We start from the raw sequence: 20,394 nt of genomic DNA, 5'->3' as shown, positions 1-20,394 counted from the left end.
CCAAATTCAGAGCGGTGGACGCTCCTTTCAGAGTGTCTTTTAATGAGGGGGAAACGGACAGGAGACAGTATCTTAAATGTCCAGCCTTCCTTCCTCTGGCCGCTGCCACTGATATGAAGTCAAAAAGCAGCTCCACCTGAGCAGTCTAAGAAGAGTGCTTCACAGAAGCTGGTGGCCTTCGATGATGGCCCGTATCAACCAGCTGTCCTGGGGTTTTAAGGAGAAAACCTTGGCAATTGAATATACTGCTGGTGCATGACACCTCTGTTTGGCGCGGAGGCACCGAGGAAGCTGCTGAGACTAAAGCCTGCTCCAAGTAACAATAGCAGGCTACAAGCAGGGAAATACGCCTTTGGCTCTCAACGACCTGAAAACCCAGAGTCTTGTGTGTTATCTGCTCAATACTTGGTTACTGTTGATTTTAGTTCCTCATCATGAATTGCAATGTTGCAGTTCTTTAGAAGACTGAAAATATTTGTCCTTACTTCAGCTGAATTATGCAGCACAAGTTACTCAATGTAAAATCACAGGGAAAATCTAACCAACAACCACTACATTCCGCTCGGTCTTGTTCGTGTCTCTGAGCAGCGTTGCTCTGACAACAGGGAGGAAACACCTGTCAATGCACAAGACTCTGGTTATTAAAAAAAGAAAAAGAAAACATGCAAGCAAGCAAGAAATGTGTTACAGGCAACTTAAACAAAGCAGAACAAGTTCCTTCCTTTTGTTCTAAGCTGTCAAGCAGTAAATTAAGCATTGTTTCTGAACCCCCAAACGACGCACTTCCCTTTTCACTTGGCGTGCGTGGGTTTCCCTGCTTTGGAGGCAGAAGTGAAACCAACAAATGTATCAGAACAAACAGGAAGCGTACAAAATACAGAGAATTGGCGAAAGGCCCCAGAGACATGTGACAGTGGCAACAGTCAATTCAGTGGATAGTGAAGATGTAGAATCATAGAAAACTTGTTTGTTGTAACAACTGTCAAGAGCAGATGTGGACAGCAAGGTCGGCAGTTTCTCCGCACTCATGCTGTAACAAGAATTTATCGGCGATATCAACAACAAAAAAAAGAAAGTTATATGAAATTAAATCAAAATGTAACTTTATTTATGCGCAATCAAATGTTTATTTCTAAAAAAATACATATTAACAAAATCTATACACTGGAAATGACGGCACAGAAACGTAATCGGATTTACACAGCAGATCAGAACCCTTTAGGATCAAATCAAAACAACATTTTTTAAGTGCATGAATTTTAGCAAATTAAAAGTGGCATAAAAGTGGACAGGTGGAGGCTTCGTCGGGTTTATGGAATATGTCACAGATGTCGGATTTGACGTTGCAGGGACATAGTCTTGCCGGCTGGACGCAGCGTCGCCGGGGGTCTGAGGGTGTTCTTGCATTTTGGTACGGAGTGCCCTTTTAATTTCTGGTGTTAACCTTTCCCCTGCAGCAGCCAGGGGAGCATTTGCTCCGTCAGATCTGCTCTGGTGTAGAACCTGCCTGTCTGCCCTGCAATAGCCATCCATGTCGCCCCTGGCCTGTTTCTCCCTCCTCTACGTGGCCTGCTTTCTCTTTGTGTTCACATCTCTGCAAAAGAGAGGGAAAGAGAGAACTAAATAAAGCTCAGGGGCCAGAATAACACGATCAAAAACATGCACAGAGGTGCAGGAGTGGGTTCATTTGCAGCGTTGTTTCACTGTGCTAAGACCTCTGATAGCAGCGGCTGTGTGTTTTTCTTTGTGGTTTGTGCATAGGAGCATGCATGTGTTCACAGGCCTCAGAGACACCACTGCTTTAGTGCTGATAGCAGAATCGTGGTGCTCATGCAGTCAAGTACGCCATTATCACAAAAGGTCGTGTAGATAGTCCACCTGAGTCCCTAGACATGGCATTTACACACAAGAGGTGCTCAGAGATAAATGGGAGGGTTGTGGTAGTAGTACAAGGTGGCTGCTACTAGGGACTCTGCTTTTTAATGTGTAACAAAACATTCACTCTATTTGGGTCTCTGCTGCCATTACAAACTGCTGCCTGCTGGCTTGTCAGCTAAATCGCTAAAGAAATAAAGAAAAGACTGATCAGGAGGGGGTGTAATTCTATTTAATACACACCTGCAAGTTCCCGGTCCAACATGTCGATAAAACTCTCAAGTTCCCTCGTGTCTCCCAGCTTGGCTGCAGAAAGAAGACAAAAAGAAAAGGAATCTGTGAAATTATAGAAAAGCAGACATTTTTGTGGAGAATACGTCTTAGTTTAATGGTATTTTTTTTGGACCAACAGTTGAAAACAAATCTAAATCACAGCGCTATGAAAAAAACATTTACAGATTATTTTGTTCAATCTGAGATAAAGCTGGGAAACCCTCTCTGGTAAATATAGTGTGATAAATAAAAAATATAGGTAAATATAGAGTGAATTCTGGTTTTCATGCATTGAAATTTAACGGTAGTTTTCTGTGCATCCGCATCAGCTCTCATTCATTTACACAAACATAAAACAGCCTTATCGCTACATAACTGCACAAATAAGCCCTGAATGAGTGCGGGCTGGGGCTGGAGATTTTCTTTTTTTGGGTGGGGGGGGGTAGGGGATCTGAGAATTCACAGTCGCAGCGGCAAGTGCTTTGTTGTGTAAAAACAAAAGAGCTCCCGGCGTAATGTAAAGGGTTTTTGCACGGATGTGATAGCGATCAGAGCCACAGTGATAGTGATCGATGTAAGATGTAAGCTATCTGGATGGAGATGGGCCGATGGCCGTCTCTAGTACCTTTCGGTGCCAGCGTTGTGCCTGCTGTGTGAAGCTCTTCTTCGCTTGTTGTTAAACTGTTTCCCAAAGAAGCTTCGCTGCCTGGGGGGTGATGGGGGAGGAGGGTAGAGGGGGGGGGGGGGGTAGGCAAGGGTTAGGTTGAGCAGAGATAATAAACAGAAGACAGGCACTAAGGCCATGCAAATGAACATCAACAACAACGGCGACGACAACAACTATAAAACAATACAGGAGCTGCACCTAATGATAATAACGTGCAGTAACATTAAGGTAATCGCGTGTTCTCCGTTAGAGACTCCCATGTGTCAGCTTTTGAAACGTTAGGGGGCCAAAATGCTCCCAGTAATGACAGCACATGGGAATAGAGATGCGCATTTTCTTTCTTTTATCTCATAACCGTTGGAAAAAAAAAAACGCACAACAGCAGCAGCAACACACAAATAAATTCCAGACTATTACAGAAGATTGGTCATGCATAATTGCAGCTCCTTCTGGTACACCGCTATTCTCATGAGCAAAACAGCCACTTTAATAGAAGTGTACAGTGATGTGTCCTCTTGTAACACTAATTTCATGCAAATTAAAAGTGTCAAGCTGCAGTTGTTCGGGCTGATAAAGGGGCTCAACGTGCACCCTTGGGAGCTCCCTACAACCTCACTCTAGAGCATATGATTCACTAAATAATGTCCTTCCTTGCCCAAGCTTTGTGAGGTAAGAAACTATCATCCCGATCACAGTAACATTGTTTTAGTGTGATGATTATGTACGCTCACTGTAATCAGAGTCCTCGACTCCGCTGTCGTCCACGCGCCCTGAGCGAGTTTTGGCCTCCTGCAGCATGTGCTGGTATGCATGAGGTTTGCTTTGCAACGGGGCCTTCAGCTCCTCCACCACATCCTGGAACTCCTGCAGCAACTCACCCAGCTCCAGCTCCAAGTCTGCGGAAAATGTGACAGCATTATTCCACTGAAAGAAAATGTTCTCAAAGTGTCTTCAGTTTCTTTCAGAAAAGCAAAAAAGTACACAAAATATAACATTTACACCTATTCTTGTAAGTGAAAAAAGCTCTTGGATATTTATGAATGTAAAAGAAATACTAAATAAAATTCTGGCTTATAATACAATTAAATGCATTTGAGGTCTGTCAGATAAACAGCCCACAAGGCACATGAACATCTAACAGCCTGAAAAACAGCTGGTCTGTTCACTGTGATACATAAATATTACATTTTAAATCCAACTATAGGCTTTGAGCGACAATACAACGTTATTTAAATGTCATTAAATAATGGATGGCCACACCTTTGTTTGACTGCACTTTATCAACATGGTGTTGTAGCTTTAACAGCTTTCCCTATCAGGTAAAAGGCGAGAGGAGTAGCAAATGTCTGAAGGACAGTACATACACTAAAAAAATGTTAATGTCTGGGTAGGTTCTGAAAGAAGACAGCCAGACGTGGGGGTTTTTAAACATGCAATGTACCCTGTAATCTGTTCAGAATGTATCAACAAACAGCACACGACTACACGCAAACATTGCGGGCTAAAGGACTTAAACTCTCCATAAACCATCATTTGTATCAACTTTACGCAAGATTTTTACAACAAAAAAAAGCTATTTGAAGAGGTTAAAATATATTGTTGAGGCCTTGATAAAGAATGACACAGGGGTCTTTTCGTGGTCACTATCACTTTAAAACCAAAGGTCCAAATAAGACTCACCTGGGGTCACGTGCGCGGTCATGCTGGAGCAGTGGAAGGAACAAGCGAGCAGCACAACAGTCAGTGCGCTGCTTATTATATGAAGCCACGAATACACGCACACACACACACACACACGCTCAGCCAGCCGACACAGCTGACCAATCACGTCGCAGAAAAACTTCCGCGGTTTTCTGTGGAAAAAGTGGGCGGAAAGTTAAAAAGGAGAACTATCGCAAACGAGACCGACGAGTCGCTACGTAACTTCGATCGAGTTTTGGTTTTGCCTTTCATTTAAATTGAGGAAGAAAATGTTTACATAAATGACAGCATTCGTTCAGTGTTCATACTAGATGTCACACTCGTTTAAAGTGTCACGGGTATATTTACTGCGCCGTACTGTACATTTTGATGAGGTGACTTGTACGTGTCTCTACTTACTTGACTCTAAATGGACTGAACTACATTTGCCTCAGTGTATTATAGTGTGTGTGTATGAAATGTATTATATTGTACTTATTAGATATAACTTGCATTGCTTAAATCTGAACATATGCACACAGGCCATCCAAACTCACCAAATATTGAATGTTATTATTACAAAGGTATTTTATTTTGACTGCTGCAGTATTATCCTGTTCTCCACCGTGGAGACCAGGACTCAGCTGGGATCTCAGCCTTGAGGATGCTTCAGCAGACAGAGGAGGTGGACAGCTATTTTGGGGAGGGGTTGGACAAAATACTGTGATCAATTCTCTGTTCAAACTTGTATTGTTGTTAGACAATCTATCGATTCAGATGAATTATTTCCTTATATTTTATTAAATTAACTGCATAAAGATATTAAGAGTTTTTAGATCATTGCTATTTCGCAGAGGGAGGTTAAAAATATTCATCTCCACCACTAACTTATACAGCAAAGTATGGGTTAAATTTTCAAAGTTCGCAAATATGCTCGGAGTAGACTATCCTACTTTTCTTTAGGGTCTGTATTTTATACAATAACACAAAGACATGCACACACACTCACCCACTTGCCTAGAAAGACGTTTTTAATCTCTCTACTTTTTACAGTCTGAATAACTACAATGAATATATATACCTTGTCACTCAACACTTTTATCCATCCATCCATCCATCTTAAAAGCTGCTTATCCATCACATGGGGTTGCATGGGGGGTGCTGAGGGGGGGGGGGCAGGAGTCAATCCCAGCTAACATCGGGAACAGAAACAGCGTTCACCCTGGATCGGTCGCAATCGGATTGCAGTGCTGACATACAAACATCCACACTCACATCCACACACCTACAGGCAATTCAGAGTCAATCTAATCCCCAGAGCTCTGAGATACTGTTCAATGTGATTTGTATAAAAACTTAAGGTTCCACGTTAATACAACGCAACATTTCTAGTTTCAGCTTGTGTAAAAACTTAAGGTTCCACGTTAATACAACGCAACATGTTTAGTTTCAGGTTGTGTAAAAACTTACAGTTCCACCTTAATACAACGCAACATTTCTAGCTTCAGCTTGTGTAAAAACTAAAGTGGGATAGGGCAACGGGTTTCCACGCGATTCGCGAGTAAAGTCAACTAATTCGGGTTTACAGTGCATACATGCTCATCTTTCATATCCATTATCTAATTTTTTATGGCATACTATACTATGATTGTTACAAGACATCCTGTCCTTAAACATTTAATCTGACATCTGTGTGTTATACTATATTTTTGCTTTTAATAAAGTTTTTCATTGTAGACTACAATATGATATTTTTTAATTAAAATGTTCTTGCTCACTGAGATTTTATACATATACATACAGTATTTTATTTTATTTTACTATGGCATATGACAGTTATTTGACATGTATTTTATTGCATACTTTTTGATGTTCTACCATAATAGTTTTATGATATATAATATTCTACATATATATGATATTTTTACACACATATACTGTATGTAGATATGATCATTTCCTTTCATGCTCTATATTTTTCTGATCTTAATATGGCATTTTATACTTAAATCATACGGTTAACTATAATAATTCTATGATAAAAGTAAGGAGGCAATGTTTTGCTTACTCTGAGATCCTGCAGCATCCTCCGCTTGTCTTAGATCTCGTCTCTGAGTCCACTGAAGTGCTTCTGATGAGCCTCCCTGTGGTTCTCCAGCTGCTCCTCCGGCATTGTCTGGAGGATGGAGACACAAAAAAATACATTACAGACCAAAAATGATTCTAATACAAGAATCTTGTCATTTAGTTGTTGCCGTTTCCAGCTGTGTTCACTCAGTAAATTACCTATATCAATGACATTGTGACCGGCCATCTGCCCACGATTCTCGAAATGATCGGCAGACTGTGGCTAATTATTTGTATTACATTAAAAAAAAAATGTTTATCTTTTGAATGTTTATAGTGACACAGCATATTATACATATTCTGATTCCCGACACTGTTACTCTCACTTTCTGTCATCAACTGCGGGAGACGAAGAACTGTCTTTTTTCCCCCAAAAGTCCAGGATCAGAAATGAACTGAGGATGACACAGAGAAGCCTCAACATGCTGTCACTCACATTAATAAAATCAGATTCTGACTTGCCTTCAAAAGACGTCCGGAAGAATAACGGGGGTTTGGTGCAAACACATTTTTCACTGTGTTTTTGTGTGGCAAAAAAGAAAATCTCCAACCAATGGGACTCAAGCAAAATATTTAATTAGATGGAAATATGTGTGCTGGATTGCTCCCCTTGTGTGTAACAAACAATGACGCAATGTTTTTATAAATAATACAAATGCCCACATTTTGAATATAACTACAATCTATTTGGTTCGGCTCTAATGACTTGTGGTTTTGGGTTGTCTTCTGCTATTGTACGACCAAACCTATTATGAGGGTACGCGTGTGTAATATTTGCTTGTCCAATGGTCCTGTGGTCATTATAATCAGCCCATGGCTTGAACAGAGGGTTGTTAAACCCAAAAAAAAGAGGGAATCAGACTTGCCTCAGATAATGTTAAATATAGACAAATAAAGGATACTGGAGTATTTGCATGTTAATGCTATACATCCATGTTCCAACGTGAGTGCAAAAAAATAAACATTGTTTACACTGAATTGGTATTATTTAAAGGCTTGCTTTGTTTGTCTAGTTGCTATAGAGGCTTCTGGTAACAAAAGGGAACCAAAAACCATCTGACACAGAAAAGCTGAATCAGAAACCATGATGAAGTGAAGAGGCGGCAGGTGTGCTGATACAAACAGGTGCCGTAGCACATTTGCTAATGGAACATTAATCCTGCTGCATATAGTCTAGTTCTTAAATGTGTGCATAAACAAAGCCTTCTGCTTGCTCTTTGTTTCATTCTCGAGAACAACGTGTGTGTGTGTGTGTGTGTGTGTGTGTGTGTGTGTGTGTGTGTGTGTGTGTGTGTGTGTGTGTGTGTGTGTGTGTGTGTGTGTGTGTGTGTGTGTGTGTGTGTGTGTGTGTGTGTAGAAAACTGTTGTTGCTCTGACTTCTCCCGTGTCAGTCGGACAGGTTGTGTAAGTGTTGTAGGAGGAGCGTGTAATGAATCAGGCCTTCAGCTGTGCAGGTTTAGGTTGCTGCCTTCGTCCTCGACATTCACTCACTGCCGGTGGGTCTTGGGTAACATGTGTGAGGACGATGGGCCATTGGATAATATGAACTGGGCTGGACTATTGCAGGTCAGTGAGTCAAAAGCGATGCAAGGATTTTCCGTCCTGATGGGGTCTATTTACTGTGTCAGTGGTTCCGATTGAGAGAAAGAGTGTAACCGGACTGACATTCTTCTGTGCAACTTTGTATATTCAAATATATTGAAATATTTGTGAAAAGGTATATGCAATTCTTATTTGGCTTTTCTTTTCATACATTTTGTTTGTGTGTTAGAGTAATTGTCTGGAGATAGATGGGGGGGTTCAGATTACCTTCATTGTACAGTTACGTGCTTTCAAAAGAGCTCACTGAGGCGTAACGTTTAAACCTTATCACCACCATGGAAAACTTCTATATTCTAACAGTTTGAAGTGCAACAAAAATAGAAATCAAATAAACCGCAGACATAACCCAAAACAAAAATCTTCTTTTTAAAACAAAGAAATACGCTGACAGTTTTTCTCTCTTCTCATCAGAGTCTTCTGCTTGTGATCCATCTGCAGCAGGTCATATGTGGCTCGGTCCGATTCTCTGTCCCAGAGGAGAAGGAGCCCGGATTTCTTGCAGGTTCACTTAGCAAATACTTTCCCCCTCCTTACCAACTCCTGACCCAGGAGTATTTGTGGCTGGACAAAAACACAGGGAATTTTTATACCACTGAGCAAAAGATGAATCGTGAGGCCCTCTGCCCCAAGGACACAAAAGCTGAGGAATGTATTATTTTACACACTGCCGTCATTGGGCCCTCAGGAGACCTCGTACAGTTTCCTGTGATCATAGAGGACATCAATGACAATGCACCTCATTTTGAGAACAGTGAAATACACCTCAGGGTGTCTGAGGACACAAGAGTGGGGACCAGTTTCTTACTAGACGACCAGGCTCAGGACATGGATGCTGGACAAAACGGCGAGCTGCGTTACCGCCTAGAAGATTCTGATGGAGTTTTCAGTTTGAAAGTGGAAGACGACGGGCCTGTCATCATGCTGGTCGTGAAAACAGCTCTGGACAGGGAGACCAGGGACACGTATCTCATGGCACTGGTGGCCACCGACCGTGGCTCAGAGCCTTTGAGTGCCATGGCAACTTTAATAGTCACAGTGACAGATGTTAATGACCACTGTCCAAGCTTTGGCACAGAGAGCCCCCCCAATGTCACCATCCCAGGAGACTCCACGAAGAACTCACTGGTTGCTCGGGTCAGAGCCACAGACAGAGATTCGGCACCGAATGCCGGCATAGTCTACTCCCTCAGTTCCAAAGTCTCAGAGCGGGTCAAGAAGCTCTTTAGCCTCGACAGCCTCACTGGGTACATCAGACTCGCACAGGACCTCCAGAACGACGACTCCGAGGTGCTGCAGTTGAACGTGTTAGCTAGCGGCCACCACTGCCCCCCAGCAGACACTCGGGTAACCGTATCCATCGTCCCCAAGGAGAACCAAGAGCTGACGATCAAGATCGGGTTCATAGCAGATCATCAAAACCAGACTATGGTGTTACAAGAGAACCAGCCCCCCACTGTTTTAGCTGTTTTAGAGCTCCAGGGTGACAGCGGTTTTATAGGCTCGTCTCTCGCTATCGAGAGTGAGGGGCCTTTCACTTTGAGTCCACAGAATGGCAAATATCTGCTTTCCACATCAAAGCCCCTCGACTACGAGACGAAAAGCGAACATTTTATTTATGTGGCAGCGCAGGGGAGATTAGCGGAAGGATCTGTGATCACATCTTCAAGACAGATGATCAAGGTGTTGGTGGCGGATGTCAATGATAATGCGCCACAATTCTTCCAGTCTCGCCATCAGCTGGAGGTGGAGGAAAACAACCAGCCAGGGATGTCGCTGCTGAGGGTCGCAGCGTCAGACGCAGACAGTGGACACAACGGCAGGGTGACCTACAGGCTGGACAAACTCGCGTCTACCGTCTTTAACATTGCCCCCGATACCGGTCAACTGTCTGTGTCAGCGGTTCTGGATAAGGAACAGCAGGGCGAGTACAAACTCACAGTGTTTGCACAAGATAGCGGCTCGCCTCCCTTGGAGTCTGTGGCAAGTGTTTCCATTCGTGTTCTGGACCAGAATGACAATACACCTGTTTTTCTAACCCCTCACTTCATCTTTTTTGTCCCTGAGAATGTACCACCGTTCACAGAGGTGGGAAGGGTCGGGGTGACGGACGCAGACGAAGGCGAGAACGGGGACACGGAGTTGCATGTTGTAAACAGCAGAGGACCTTTTGTCGTGTATAACCCTGAGGGGACTCTGCGCACCACCGGGAGTTTGGACCGCGAGACAGACGATCGCTACGAACTCTACCTGCTGGCCAGCGATCGTGGGCGTCCGTTGGCTCTGACCTCCACTGCCAGGGTGACCATCTTTGTGCAGGACATCAACGACAACAGGCCGAAAGTGATCCTTCCCAGCAGCAACTCCTCGTGCCAAACTGTCTCTCCGGGAACCATTGAAGGCACGGTAGTAACAAAGGTATGTGCCATCGACGAGGACTCTGGACTGAATTCGGACATTACCTACACTGTTGTGGCACCAGAGTCGGTGCAAAAAAGCAGCCCCTTTCGGCTGGACTCAAGGTCTGGGAACATCACTGTGGCCCAGCAACTTCTAGAGAAAGACCTGGGGATGCATCACCTGTTCATTGTGGTCAGAGATGGGGGGAAACCAGCTCCACTTTACACCACAATCTGGGTTAATCTGCTGGTCAATGACAGCGTAGGTCGCTGCAATTTAGACAGGGTGCCCACCTGGACAGGGACATCTGACTTGGATCAAACCCCCTCAAAGGCCCCCGTCTGTGAGATGGGGGACACCAGATCTGCTCAGCTGACACTGTTAGTGGGCCTGGGTATGATGCTGGTATCCACATGTTTCCTTGTGGCGACAGTCGTTTTATACTTGAAACAGAAGAGAAGGAGTCTACAACTGAGCAAGAGGGGGCACATTGAGGAGAATGAAATTCCACTCAGGCTCAAAAACAAATATCACTCTGATGATGAAATTGAACAGATTAAAGCAAGCAATGTGTGTAATCCTCACTTGCACTTTGTCAAGGATGAAATCAGACTTTGAATTGAATACATTCTGATTATTTGAAGAAGGCGTTTTGCATTTTGATGATCAAATTCGTTAAAATGTTCAAATACAAGTACCCAAACATTGTAAAACTGCAATATTCCGTAGAGACAAAGTTGATCTGTCTTCCGATAAGCCCCCTGGAAAGCATATAAAAATGTGATCTACAGTCCCAGTGCAGTATTGAAAGTTTCCATCAAATACTCTCAGACAAATGTAGAAGACTGCAGTTGGACATTTGATGCGTAAAGTGTAGTCTTCATATGATGGAGCACGTCACAGTGAGGCATTGTTAAAATTATCATCGGGGACTATTCTCCATGACCCCTGCGGTGACAAGAAGAATTAGGTAATGGTCGCCTAAGTTGATTGCATCTTTCTAGGAGGGATGGGGAGTCTAGGGCATTTAGACACACAAAAGGGTTTAATGTCCCTCCACTGGGGAGGTGAGGAAAGTCTCTCGAGGGGCTGCTAGGAGACTAAGAGGCGGAGCACAGCTGTGGACAGGTGAGAGGCGGGAGAGGGAAGGCACACCACCGTCTCAAGTCTCTGTCTCACACCTGTTACCCGATAGCGCTGCTTCCCACCGACAGCGCTGGATCGCAACCAAAAGGCAGAGGAAGGGGGAAAAAAAGGAAAAACATACTGTACTGCACCCAGTAACTCAACCAGCTTGTGGTTTTGATGTCAGCTGTTTGGAGTGAAATCAAACTGTGTTGAAAGAACTAATTACAAAAGGCAGGTGCTTCCGTGTATAACTGTGTGTGCTGGGGAACAATTGAGATATCAAAACCAGGTTAAGTGAAGCATGAAATATGAATGAGCCTGTGTTTACAAACCTGTGAACACAGTTATGCAACGGGTGGGAGGGGGGATAATTGTTCTAGCTTTTACCAAAATAAAATGTGTTTTTTAACTTTATCATGCAAATTATTGAGTGTTCCTTTTAAGACACTGCTGTGGAAGAAAGCTGCGAGTCAAAGCTTATAAAACACAATGTACGACGAGCTGGTTAGTAGGTTAAGCATGGTGCTTCTCTGTCTGACGTAGCAGGTAAAAAATGACTACTCTAATAGGGTTGTTGTGTGACACTAACTGCATTAAATTAGATATAACTGGTCATATAACAAATTGAAGAGGCATTTTCACCAAAGATTTGAAGAAAATTTTAAATCATATTGGATTCAAAACATGTACCAATTAGTATGAAACTGTCGTTTAAAAAATACGTTGACATAATTAAAAATATCTAATATCCTAAAAGACTATCATGTTTAAACATGCGTTTTCACACAGCTGGCTTTCTAAAAAAAAAAGAAACAGTATTGTGGGATATAACTTGTGTGTCTGTAAATGTAGAAAAGCTTTGGCAAGAGAAAGCCTGCCATCTGCTGGGCAGAGATGAAGCCAAATCCGGTTTTGTATTTCTGGTAATGTACCAGAGGGTGTAGCGATGATTCAGAGGACAGTCTCTCACTCCGCAACAGTCAGGTCACCTGAGATTAGTGATGCTTCTCTGCTCTGCTCAAAGCACATCTCATCCTAATCAAATTCTTGCCTAAAGTGGAACATTTGATAGTGGGTTATGGGGTTTGCATCGGCTGACATGGACAAAGAACGTCGACCCAAATACCTGTGGATTATTTCCCTGATTTTTTAAACACGCATATGACATAACAATTCAGCTTAATTAAAATAGCAGTGATGTTTTTCTTATCAGAGAAACTCTTTTGTAGTGACGATGATGAAATATCCCTCTTTGCCCTCAGGGTTTAAAGGGCTTTATCACACTTGATTAATCCACATATTCATGGTTTGTGAATGCCACTTTAAACTAAAAAAAAGAACATCCCCCGACTAAATAGACCCATTTAAGAGATAAATGACAAAGCTCGTATCAGCATTGCCAGCTGGGATTTTCTTATGTTCACTTCTGTATCTCAAACACTGCAGTAACACAGATAGTATCTGACAATTTCCGAAGCCTGGAGAGCATCACCTGAGTGTCCACAGGCTCACATCGATCGTGTAACTTCAGAGGGATCGTCTTCACTGACCACAGTCATGCAGTGTAATTCACCACAGAGCATCTGCGAAATCCATCAGCTGTTTCCCATTAAGTTCCATTAAACAGCGTGAACACGTGGGCTTTTAAAGCAGAAGGCCTTGGGGAACAAAGGGACTTAAACGCCATAAAAATTGGCATGGCCAACTAACAGAGGAGGACAAGAGTTGTTGATATGAAGACAAAAATAAATTAAAACGTACCCTCTGTATTTTCATATAAAGCTAGAGGTTGGTCTCGCTGTGCGCAGATGTGCGTCAACAATGAGCTGAGGACATTTCAGCAAGCGCGAGAGCCTTGACCTCCTCATTATTCTGCGCCTCGAAGTTCATTGAAAAGCGACATTGTTTCTTTAAGATCGCACTCGCAGTCTTCCGCGGGTCTGTCCATTGTTTGGGGGGGGAACAGAAAGCAAGTTGAAGTCGATATACGGGGGCCGGAGACCAGTTGCGCATATATCATCAGCGGACCAGCTGCGGTGCAGGCAGCAGAAGCCGACAGGACCTGAACGCATCCTTCCAGACATGGGTAAGACACCGCAGCCACTTATTTGGCCTGGATGTGTATTTTATTTCGTGTGATTGCACGCTGATGTATGAAAGGGCACCAGAAGTTATTAGGTTGTTTTTTGTTTCGTTTTGTTTTTGTCAGTTTAGAGGTCGGCTACTCACCGGCTGATGCTCCCTTGATAGTGGGATTTGTTTCGTGCTTGAGATGGCAGGGCTACTTTCAGAGGAGCCTTGTCACATTTACTCTCGTTCGCAATCTTTCTCGAATTTTAAAGAACCGGACTTTGCTTCAGCTTTGCATTTTCTAGCAGAATGAGGCCTGTTTTGAGTCACAGTCTGTGCGCAGCTTTGGCTCATAGGCTTTTTAGCTCTTTGCTTCGTGCTGGTAAAAGTCATACATTTATTAATTGGCACAAAGTGTCTCATGCGTGATAATGTTGCTTACTTGTAGGCCAGGCGGTTCTAACCAGGGTACTTTGACTTTTAATTTACTTCCTTCCCAATGCCACAAAAAAAAAAAGTGTCTTATTTGCTGTTTTTTTCCCCATTGAATCCGTACAGTCCCCTCCTCCATACCAGTGTAAAGTTTGTCTCTCACATACAGTCAGTTAAATATATCTATTTACCCCTTCTGCCATCTGTGTTTACTGTAATGGTACCAACACACAGTCAGTCTGCCTCCACAGTGCGCGTCTGTGTGGATGCACGCATGGAAGTGTGTAATGGCACACAGTTGCATTGTTGGTTTATAGCGGCCCTTTTTCCATCCTCTTCAAGCACATACAGCTACCCACTATCGCTTTCTTGTTCCTGTGCCTTCCCAGGAGGAAGTCCACGAGAGTGTGCATTGGTGTGTCCAGCACAGCGGTGCCTCCAGCCTTTTGTCTGCATGACATTGGTGGCCCTTGTACCCCGATGATGCCGTGGGACAAAGGCCGTTGTCTCCGCAGTCACAAAAGCTGCTTCTCTCGCTCTCTTTCACATTGTTTCTCCTCTCCGTCCTCCCCCTTTTTCTCACACTCTCCATGGTGGGTAGTGAATGGAGTCAGGGCGTGCGCTGGGTCAGGGCAGGCACATCCCCATGCCCTTGTTCCTCTGGCATCCATTGAACAGGCACGTGACTGTCGAGGAGAATGCACTGCTTTGCCACGGGAAGCAAAGTGTTAACATCTGCGGCGCCGTTCACATTATGTCAATTCAGATTTTAATTGAAATCTTGCTCGCTGCTATAGTTGTTATTTGGGTATGGAGAAAGTTTTGGGTTTAGGTGGCCTCGGTTTTGGGGTATCCACAACGAAGATCTCTAGTTCAATGGATTTCGTGTGGCGCTCCCACCATTAAAAATGACAGAGCTCCTCTGGATGATTCAACTCATTGTGCTTTCCTTCTTCCCCCAAAGAAACATGTTTACAGAGATTTCTGTGAATCATTCAGCAGAACAGAATAATGTATTGAATAATTGATTGGTGGATCAACAGAAAATGAATCGCCAAAAAGTGGTTTTTAATATCATGCATATATCCCTGGAAAATAAATATATATATATATATATATATATATATATATATATATAATTTCTAGACTAAATAAACCGATTAATCCAATTTTATATAAATTATCTTGAAAAACTCTTTCAAAGTCCCAAACTATCTGGAAACTGCGAGACTTGTCCTCCCAGACCCTTTATTCTGTTGTGATGAGACTAAAGGACAACCCGTCTCCAACAAGATGATTAAAGTCCGAGATGGTGAGGGACGTCTCTAAAGTTGATTACCGCATTTGGATCGATTTACATGGCCTCTTCTTTGACAAAAGGAAGGAGATGAGTGGGGGAACACACTATGTTTGACCATTCTATTGTTGACCACATGTCTTTTGTTACTGCCCTTAATGAACGAGAGATTCTGCAGTCCGGGTTCCTTCTCATGAACTCCCATATGTACGACTTCTTTCTTTTGTATTATAGGACTCTCGGTACCATCGAATCCCCGCCCCCCCCGCAGTAATGCATCAGTTAATTGTGTGCCTGACTGTCGCGCTGCTGTGTCTTGACTATCAGGTTGCTATGACTGCTGTATGCGCTGTTTGGCTGGGGTGCCGTACTGCTCGCTGGTCGCCACGCTGCTGTGTTTCTCTGGCATCGCCCTCTTCTGCGGTTGTGGGCACCAGGCGCTCACAGAGACGGAGAGACTGATCGAGAATTACTTTGCCCGTAACCTCCAGGACTACATCACCCTCGCCTACATGTGAGGGTTAAATTTAAGCATTTCCATCATTAGGGAAACACCTTTTTTTTCCCCCTTGTCATGGGATTTTCCAGGTTCTTTTTTAAAATATTTAGCTTCTTTGTTACTCTGAATTTTATGTTTTCCTCAGCATCCAGTATTTCCAGTATGTCATCTATGGTTTGGCGTCCTTCTTCTTCCTCTACTGCATCGTGCTGTTGGCTGAAGGCTTCTACACTACAAACGCTGCCAAGCAAACCTTTGGAGAGTTCAGGAGCACCATGTGTGGCCGCTGCCTCAGTTCCTCGGTGAGAGGGCCTAGAGCGGGACAAGTGAAAGGGATTGGACGGGATTAATGCACATATCATTCCCTGGTGGGGGCTGAGTGGAAAATCTTAAGGTTGCTAAAAAACCTTTGGGGACATGCAAAGATAAGCATGCAGTGTGTGTTTGAGCGGTCGGGAGGAGGGCTGAGTGGTTTGAGGAAGAGGACTGAGTGAGATTTAAAAAAAAGAACTATTCTGAAGTCACTGCTCATGGAAACACTCCAATTATGCGCATCAGTTGATGATGATGATGCATGCTAATGCGTATTCTGCTCTTTCCTCACAGTTTATTGTGTTGACATATGTACTAGCTGTGCTGTGGCTGTTGGTGTTTGCATTCTCGGCGCTGCCAGTCTACTTCTTCTACAACATGGACGCCACCTGCCACACCATCGATGTTCTGACTGAGACGCCAGCGAGTATCAACCAGCTCTGTGTCGACGCAAGGCAGTACAGTAAGAGACATGATCAACAAATCCCCTGCAAAGACCAACCACGAATTGTTTCTACCAACGGACTGTGTAGCCACAGCGTTTTCTTCCATGTCACGTGACGCCATTGATGTCCAAAAAGACCAAACGCCTTCAGGCGTGCCAGTGTCTCTGTGAAGCTGTGCTTAGGCGAGGATGCTAAATACCGTGTTGGTATGAATGATAATGGTTAACACAAAGTAAAAACTAAAACTGATTGTGTGAATGTCACTAGTTTAGCAGATATTTGGTCTAAACTTGGACCAGGATATTGGTCAAACTTCAACGTAATCCATCCACTAGCTGAAGAGATGCTAAGAAGAACAAAGGAGTTGAATAGGGTTTGTCTTCTGGGCCCCATGAATCTCTGTTAATACGAAACTGGTAGCAATCCAGACAATAGTTGTTGATCTTTCAGTCTGGACTAAAATGGTGGGCCCGAGCAACATTGAGGTCTCTAGAGCTCCTTGAATTTCAACAATAACCCATTTGCCGCACAATGAGCAACACTGTTGCACCGTGTGACATGTTCTTTCATGACCATGGAAATGAGTACGCATTTATGGAGTCTATCCCACATTCACTGTAGTGATAATATTCAATGCCTCATCAAATTTGTATTCATTTGCAGCTAAAAGTATTTACAACAACTGCACTGTCTCTCAAATCTCTCATTTGGATAAACTACTGCTCTTTTTTGTACATGTGTTGGATAAAAATATAAATCTTCAATTAAAAATGCAACAAAGTAGGACAGTTAATTACTATTGCAAACTTTTTAACACATTGATGGTTTTAATCTATTCACATGTGATTTTTTTAAATTCTCAGTTTTTAAGCGAGTTGAATTTGACATTGAATTCTGAACAGGGCTCCTGCCATGGAATGCAGTGCCAGGGAAAGCTTGTGGTATGACTCTGTCCACGATTTGCAAGACGAGAGAAGTAAGAACCAGAAAATGATTGACGCTCTTCACTCACGTTCTGCAGTTTGACTGGCATGAAATGATGCATGCACTAATGCAAATCCCCCAAATCTCCTTCCAGTACCAAACGACCTATGACCTCTACATTGCAGCCTTTGCCGGCGCGGGCATCACTCTCTTGGCTCTGGTGAGTGATCGTTCTTCAGATGGGGCTAATTTGGCTTCTCCACAGTGGAGCACAATGGTGTTCTGGCTTATGTGACTCCGTGACGCCCAGAGTGGAGGCGGCCAGGCATCTCAAACCTCCATGACTGATGACTTTTATACTATTGGCCCTCTGTTCGCCCCTCTCAGCTGACACAAACATCGTAATAGTGCCGTAATGTCTGGTGGTTTTGCAGCCCGGCAAATGGGACACCCATTACCCCCGCATGCTCCATTACAGACGCTTTTATACGGATTTGCTACTGCCATCAAATTAATGCCATTAGCAGTTAATCATATTTCTTTCTTATAGCTAGAGTTTCTGACTGTGTCATATTTGTATTCTCTGTAGTCATTCTGCTCTGACGTGTCCTGTCTGTGCTTGTCCTTCCATAGCTGACCTATACTGTGTCAACCACCTATAACTTTGCGGTGCTTCGGTATCTGGGAAGAAAGGGCTTAGGTGCACGGTGTTAGGCTGCCCGGCTTCCTGGCTGTCGGCCATCACTACTCCACCACCAACATGGCGACGGCAACAATTCTCTCTTCCACATCATCTGCAACCACTTGTGGTCACGGACTCCTAAAAATGATGTCCTTTTTATATTTTAAATTTTTGGGATTTTTTTATTTTTTATTTGTTGCGTGTGTGTGTGTGTGGGGGGGGGTTGTGTACTGCTTTTACGTGCAGTAAGTCTTGTTTTCCAATGCCGTGTCACCAAAATATATTTGTAAAATATAATTTAGACTAGTGTCCTGAAATTAATTTCTGCTTCGTTGCATTCAAAAATACAAAAATCACTAACCTCACTAATTAATTAACATATAAGAAGAAATAACTGAATATGTGCAACACATGTGCTTCTAGAATGCAGCTGTTGCAGTGGGATTATAGGTTACCATGGCTACCGTCCTTCACATCTGGTTGCCACAGTGGCAGCGAAAGCATGCATTTGCAGTCTCGCGCTGACCTCGGGACTTTTCTCACGCGCTGGAGAAAAGCCTCAACAATGAGTCATCTCTGCTCGAAAAGCTAGCCAATAAGGAGCCAGCTGTGGGGGCCACCTGCGCTACCAGCCTTCCCCAAGGGTTATCTTGCATGTCAGGGGGGGAGGGTCCTCCTGACAAAAGGACCCCTCAAGTCTCAGGGGCGGCTCTTACGGGACAACAGCGACGCACAATACCATCCACATGCTGTTGCATGACCCCCCCCCCCCCCCCCCCACCCCCAATAATGGAAGTGATGGATTCCGAGTGAGGGGACTGAAGGAATTTTAGATGTTAAGTTGTTCCTTTCTGACAAAGGGACATGCTTGTTTCGTTTTGATCTAGAGAAAGGTCTGAAATAGTGTCTCATAATTTTGAGATGGCAAAAGCACTGGGTGCTAACTTGTCGAGTGACCTTCTATTAGACTTAAAAAAACATTGCAGTGTGGCTGACGGAGGTACTTTTATAGAGCTAGGACACCTTTTGTATTTGTTTTTTTTATCTAATCCTTTGGGAATTTTGTCGTAGTTATTGTATAACAAATATTTTTACTTACTGTAGCTGAATTTACTAATTCTTTTTTCTTTTCGGCATTACTAAGCCGCGTTCTAAGTAGATTATTTCATTTGGTGTAAACTTTACCAGCTGTGAGTGGTATATTTGTCAAATGGCACCTGGACATTCTTTTTTTGTGTGTTTATCAAATTTGATAATAAAAAGAATATTCTTTCAAATGTTTGCGCGGCGCCTCCCGTGAACCATTGTTCATAGTCTGAGGGAAAGTTCTGTGTCAGGGTTTGACTGGAGCACCGTCCCTGGCTTTCTGCCATATCCAGGGGCCAATGTGTTTTTGTGTTCTCACCTCTGGTGTCCACAGGTGCACTGTTCCCTGCACTTGGCTGTGAACCAGTTGTACCTGAGGAGGCTGGGACACATGGAAAAGGAGAGGCGAGGCTACGACCTGTATGGGGCCGTGCAGAGGAACAGCAGGACTTTGTGCTCTCCGTACCCGGCAAACACATCCGACGTATGCTGACGGAGATTCTTTTTTTTCAGTTTGGCTGCAGCAGCCTCATGATGACCAGCAAGATTAAGCGGTTTTGTATATCTCGATTATTTGGTTAATTGATTCCCTTCATTATTTTGAAGCTTTCACTACATTAGCTTTCCTGTGTTCATATCTGGCGTTGTAAAATATAGGGAGTCTTAACATGTGCTTATTTCCTGTAATGTTAGTTATTCTTTATATTTTCTTAAATCAAACATTTAGTTTGAAAGGAAGACATGATTTTTACAGTACTCGGTGCATGTTTGGTTTCCTTTTTAACGAAGAGGAAATAAACCGTGTTCACTGTCTCCTGGCTTCTAACACATTCTTGGTAATTGAGGGTTTTGTGGGATGAAATCTAAACAAGGTGAGTTTTGGGATCAAAATTCAAC

At 43.4% G+C, this 20,394-nt stretch overlaps 3 protein-coding genes across 4 annotated transcripts; 2 read left to right on the top strand and 1 right to left on the bottom strand.

Moving 5' to 3' along the window:
* Window positions 1–1,081: 1,081 nt before the first annotated feature.
* LOC120817051 (regulator of cell cycle RGCC) lies at window positions 1,082–13,778 on the bottom strand. The gene is made up of 7 exons (XM_078102293.1): window positions 13,242–13,778; window positions 6,564–6,671; window positions 4,496–4,668; window positions 3,547–3,711; window positions 2,774–2,854; window positions 2,119–2,181; window positions 1,082–1,594 (listed from the first exon to the last, which is right to left on the bottom strand). The coding sequence occupies exons 3-7, from the start codon at window positions 4,515–4,517 to the stop codon at window positions 1,587–1,589; spliced, it is 339 nt and encodes a 112-aa protein (XP_077958419.1). The 5' UTR covers window positions 4,518–4,668; window positions 6,564–6,671; window positions 13,242–13,778; the 3' UTR covers window positions 1,082–1,586.
* On the top strand, window positions 7,870–12,159 carry pcdh20l (protocadherin 20-like). Its single transcript, XM_040174755.2, has 2 exons — window positions 7,870–8,188; window positions 8,636–12,159. The coding sequence occupies exons 1-2, from the start codon at window positions 8,135–8,137 to the stop codon at window positions 11,237–11,239; spliced, it is 2,658 nt and encodes an 885-aa protein (XP_040030689.2). The 5' UTR covers window positions 7,870–8,134; the 3' UTR covers window positions 11,240–12,159.
* Window positions 13,421–20,310, top strand: plp1a (proteolipid protein 1a). Of its 2 annotated transcripts, none has more exons than XM_040174751.2 (7): window positions 13,421–13,835; window positions 15,876–16,062; window positions 16,193–16,349; window positions 16,654–16,822; window positions 17,708–17,781; window positions 17,884–17,949; window positions 19,832–20,310. In XM_040174751.2, exons 1-7 carry the CDS (start codon window positions 13,832–13,834, stop codon window positions 19,988–19,990), a joined length of 816 nt encoding a protein of 271 aa, XP_040030685.1. In that variant the 5' UTR covers window positions 13,421–13,831; the 3' UTR covers window positions 19,991–20,310. The 2 variants fall into 2 exon arrangements, with proteins under 2 accessions (XP_040030685.1, XP_040030686.1); XM_040174752.2 differs by having other exon boundaries at window positions 18,363–20,310.
* Window positions 20,311–20,394: the final 84 nt, after the last annotated feature.

The sequence above is a fragment of the Gasterosteus aculeatus genome, chromosome 4 (assembly GCF_964276395.1).
Source record: "Gasterosteus aculeatus chromosome 4, fGasAcu3.hap1.1, whole genome shotgun sequence".
NCBI classification, from domain to species: Eukaryota; Metazoa; Chordata; class Actinopteri; order Perciformes; family Gasterosteidae; genus Gasterosteus; species Gasterosteus aculeatus.
This window is presented reverse-complemented; position numbering and strand designations above follow the sequence as displayed.

Excerpts from the sequence above, each read along its gene's own strand:
- pcdh20l (XM_040174755.2), top strand. The coding sequence starts at position 8,135 with ATGTGTGAGGACGATGGGCCATTGGATAATATGAACTGGGCTGGACTA. Across the intron at positions 8,189-8,635 it reads ACTGGGCTGGACTATTGCAG|AGTCTTCTGCTTGTGATCCA; the intron begins GTCAGTGAGTCA and ends TCTTCTCATCAG.
- LOC120817051 (XM_078102293.1), bottom strand. The coding sequence starts at position 4,517 with ATGACCGCGCACGTGACCCCAG. Across the intron at positions 3,712-4,495 it reads GACCGCGCACGTGACCCCAG|ACTTGGAGCTGGAGCTGGGT; the intron begins GTGAGTCTTATT and ends CATTTTCCGCAG. Across the intron at positions 2,855-3,546 it reads AGTCGAGGACTCTGATTACA|GCAGCGAAGCTTCTTTGGGA; the intron begins GTGAGCGTACAT and ends ATCACCCCCCAG.
- plp1a (XM_040174751.2), top strand. Across the intron at positions 16,823-17,707 it reads TGTCGACGCAAGGCAGTACA|GGCTCCTGCCATGGAATGCA; the intron begins GTAAGAGACATG and ends AATTCTGAACAG. Across the intron at positions 17,950-19,831 it reads GCATCACTCTCTTGGCTCTG|GTGCACTGTTCCCTGCACTT; the intron begins GTGAGTGATCGT and ends TGGTGTCCACAG.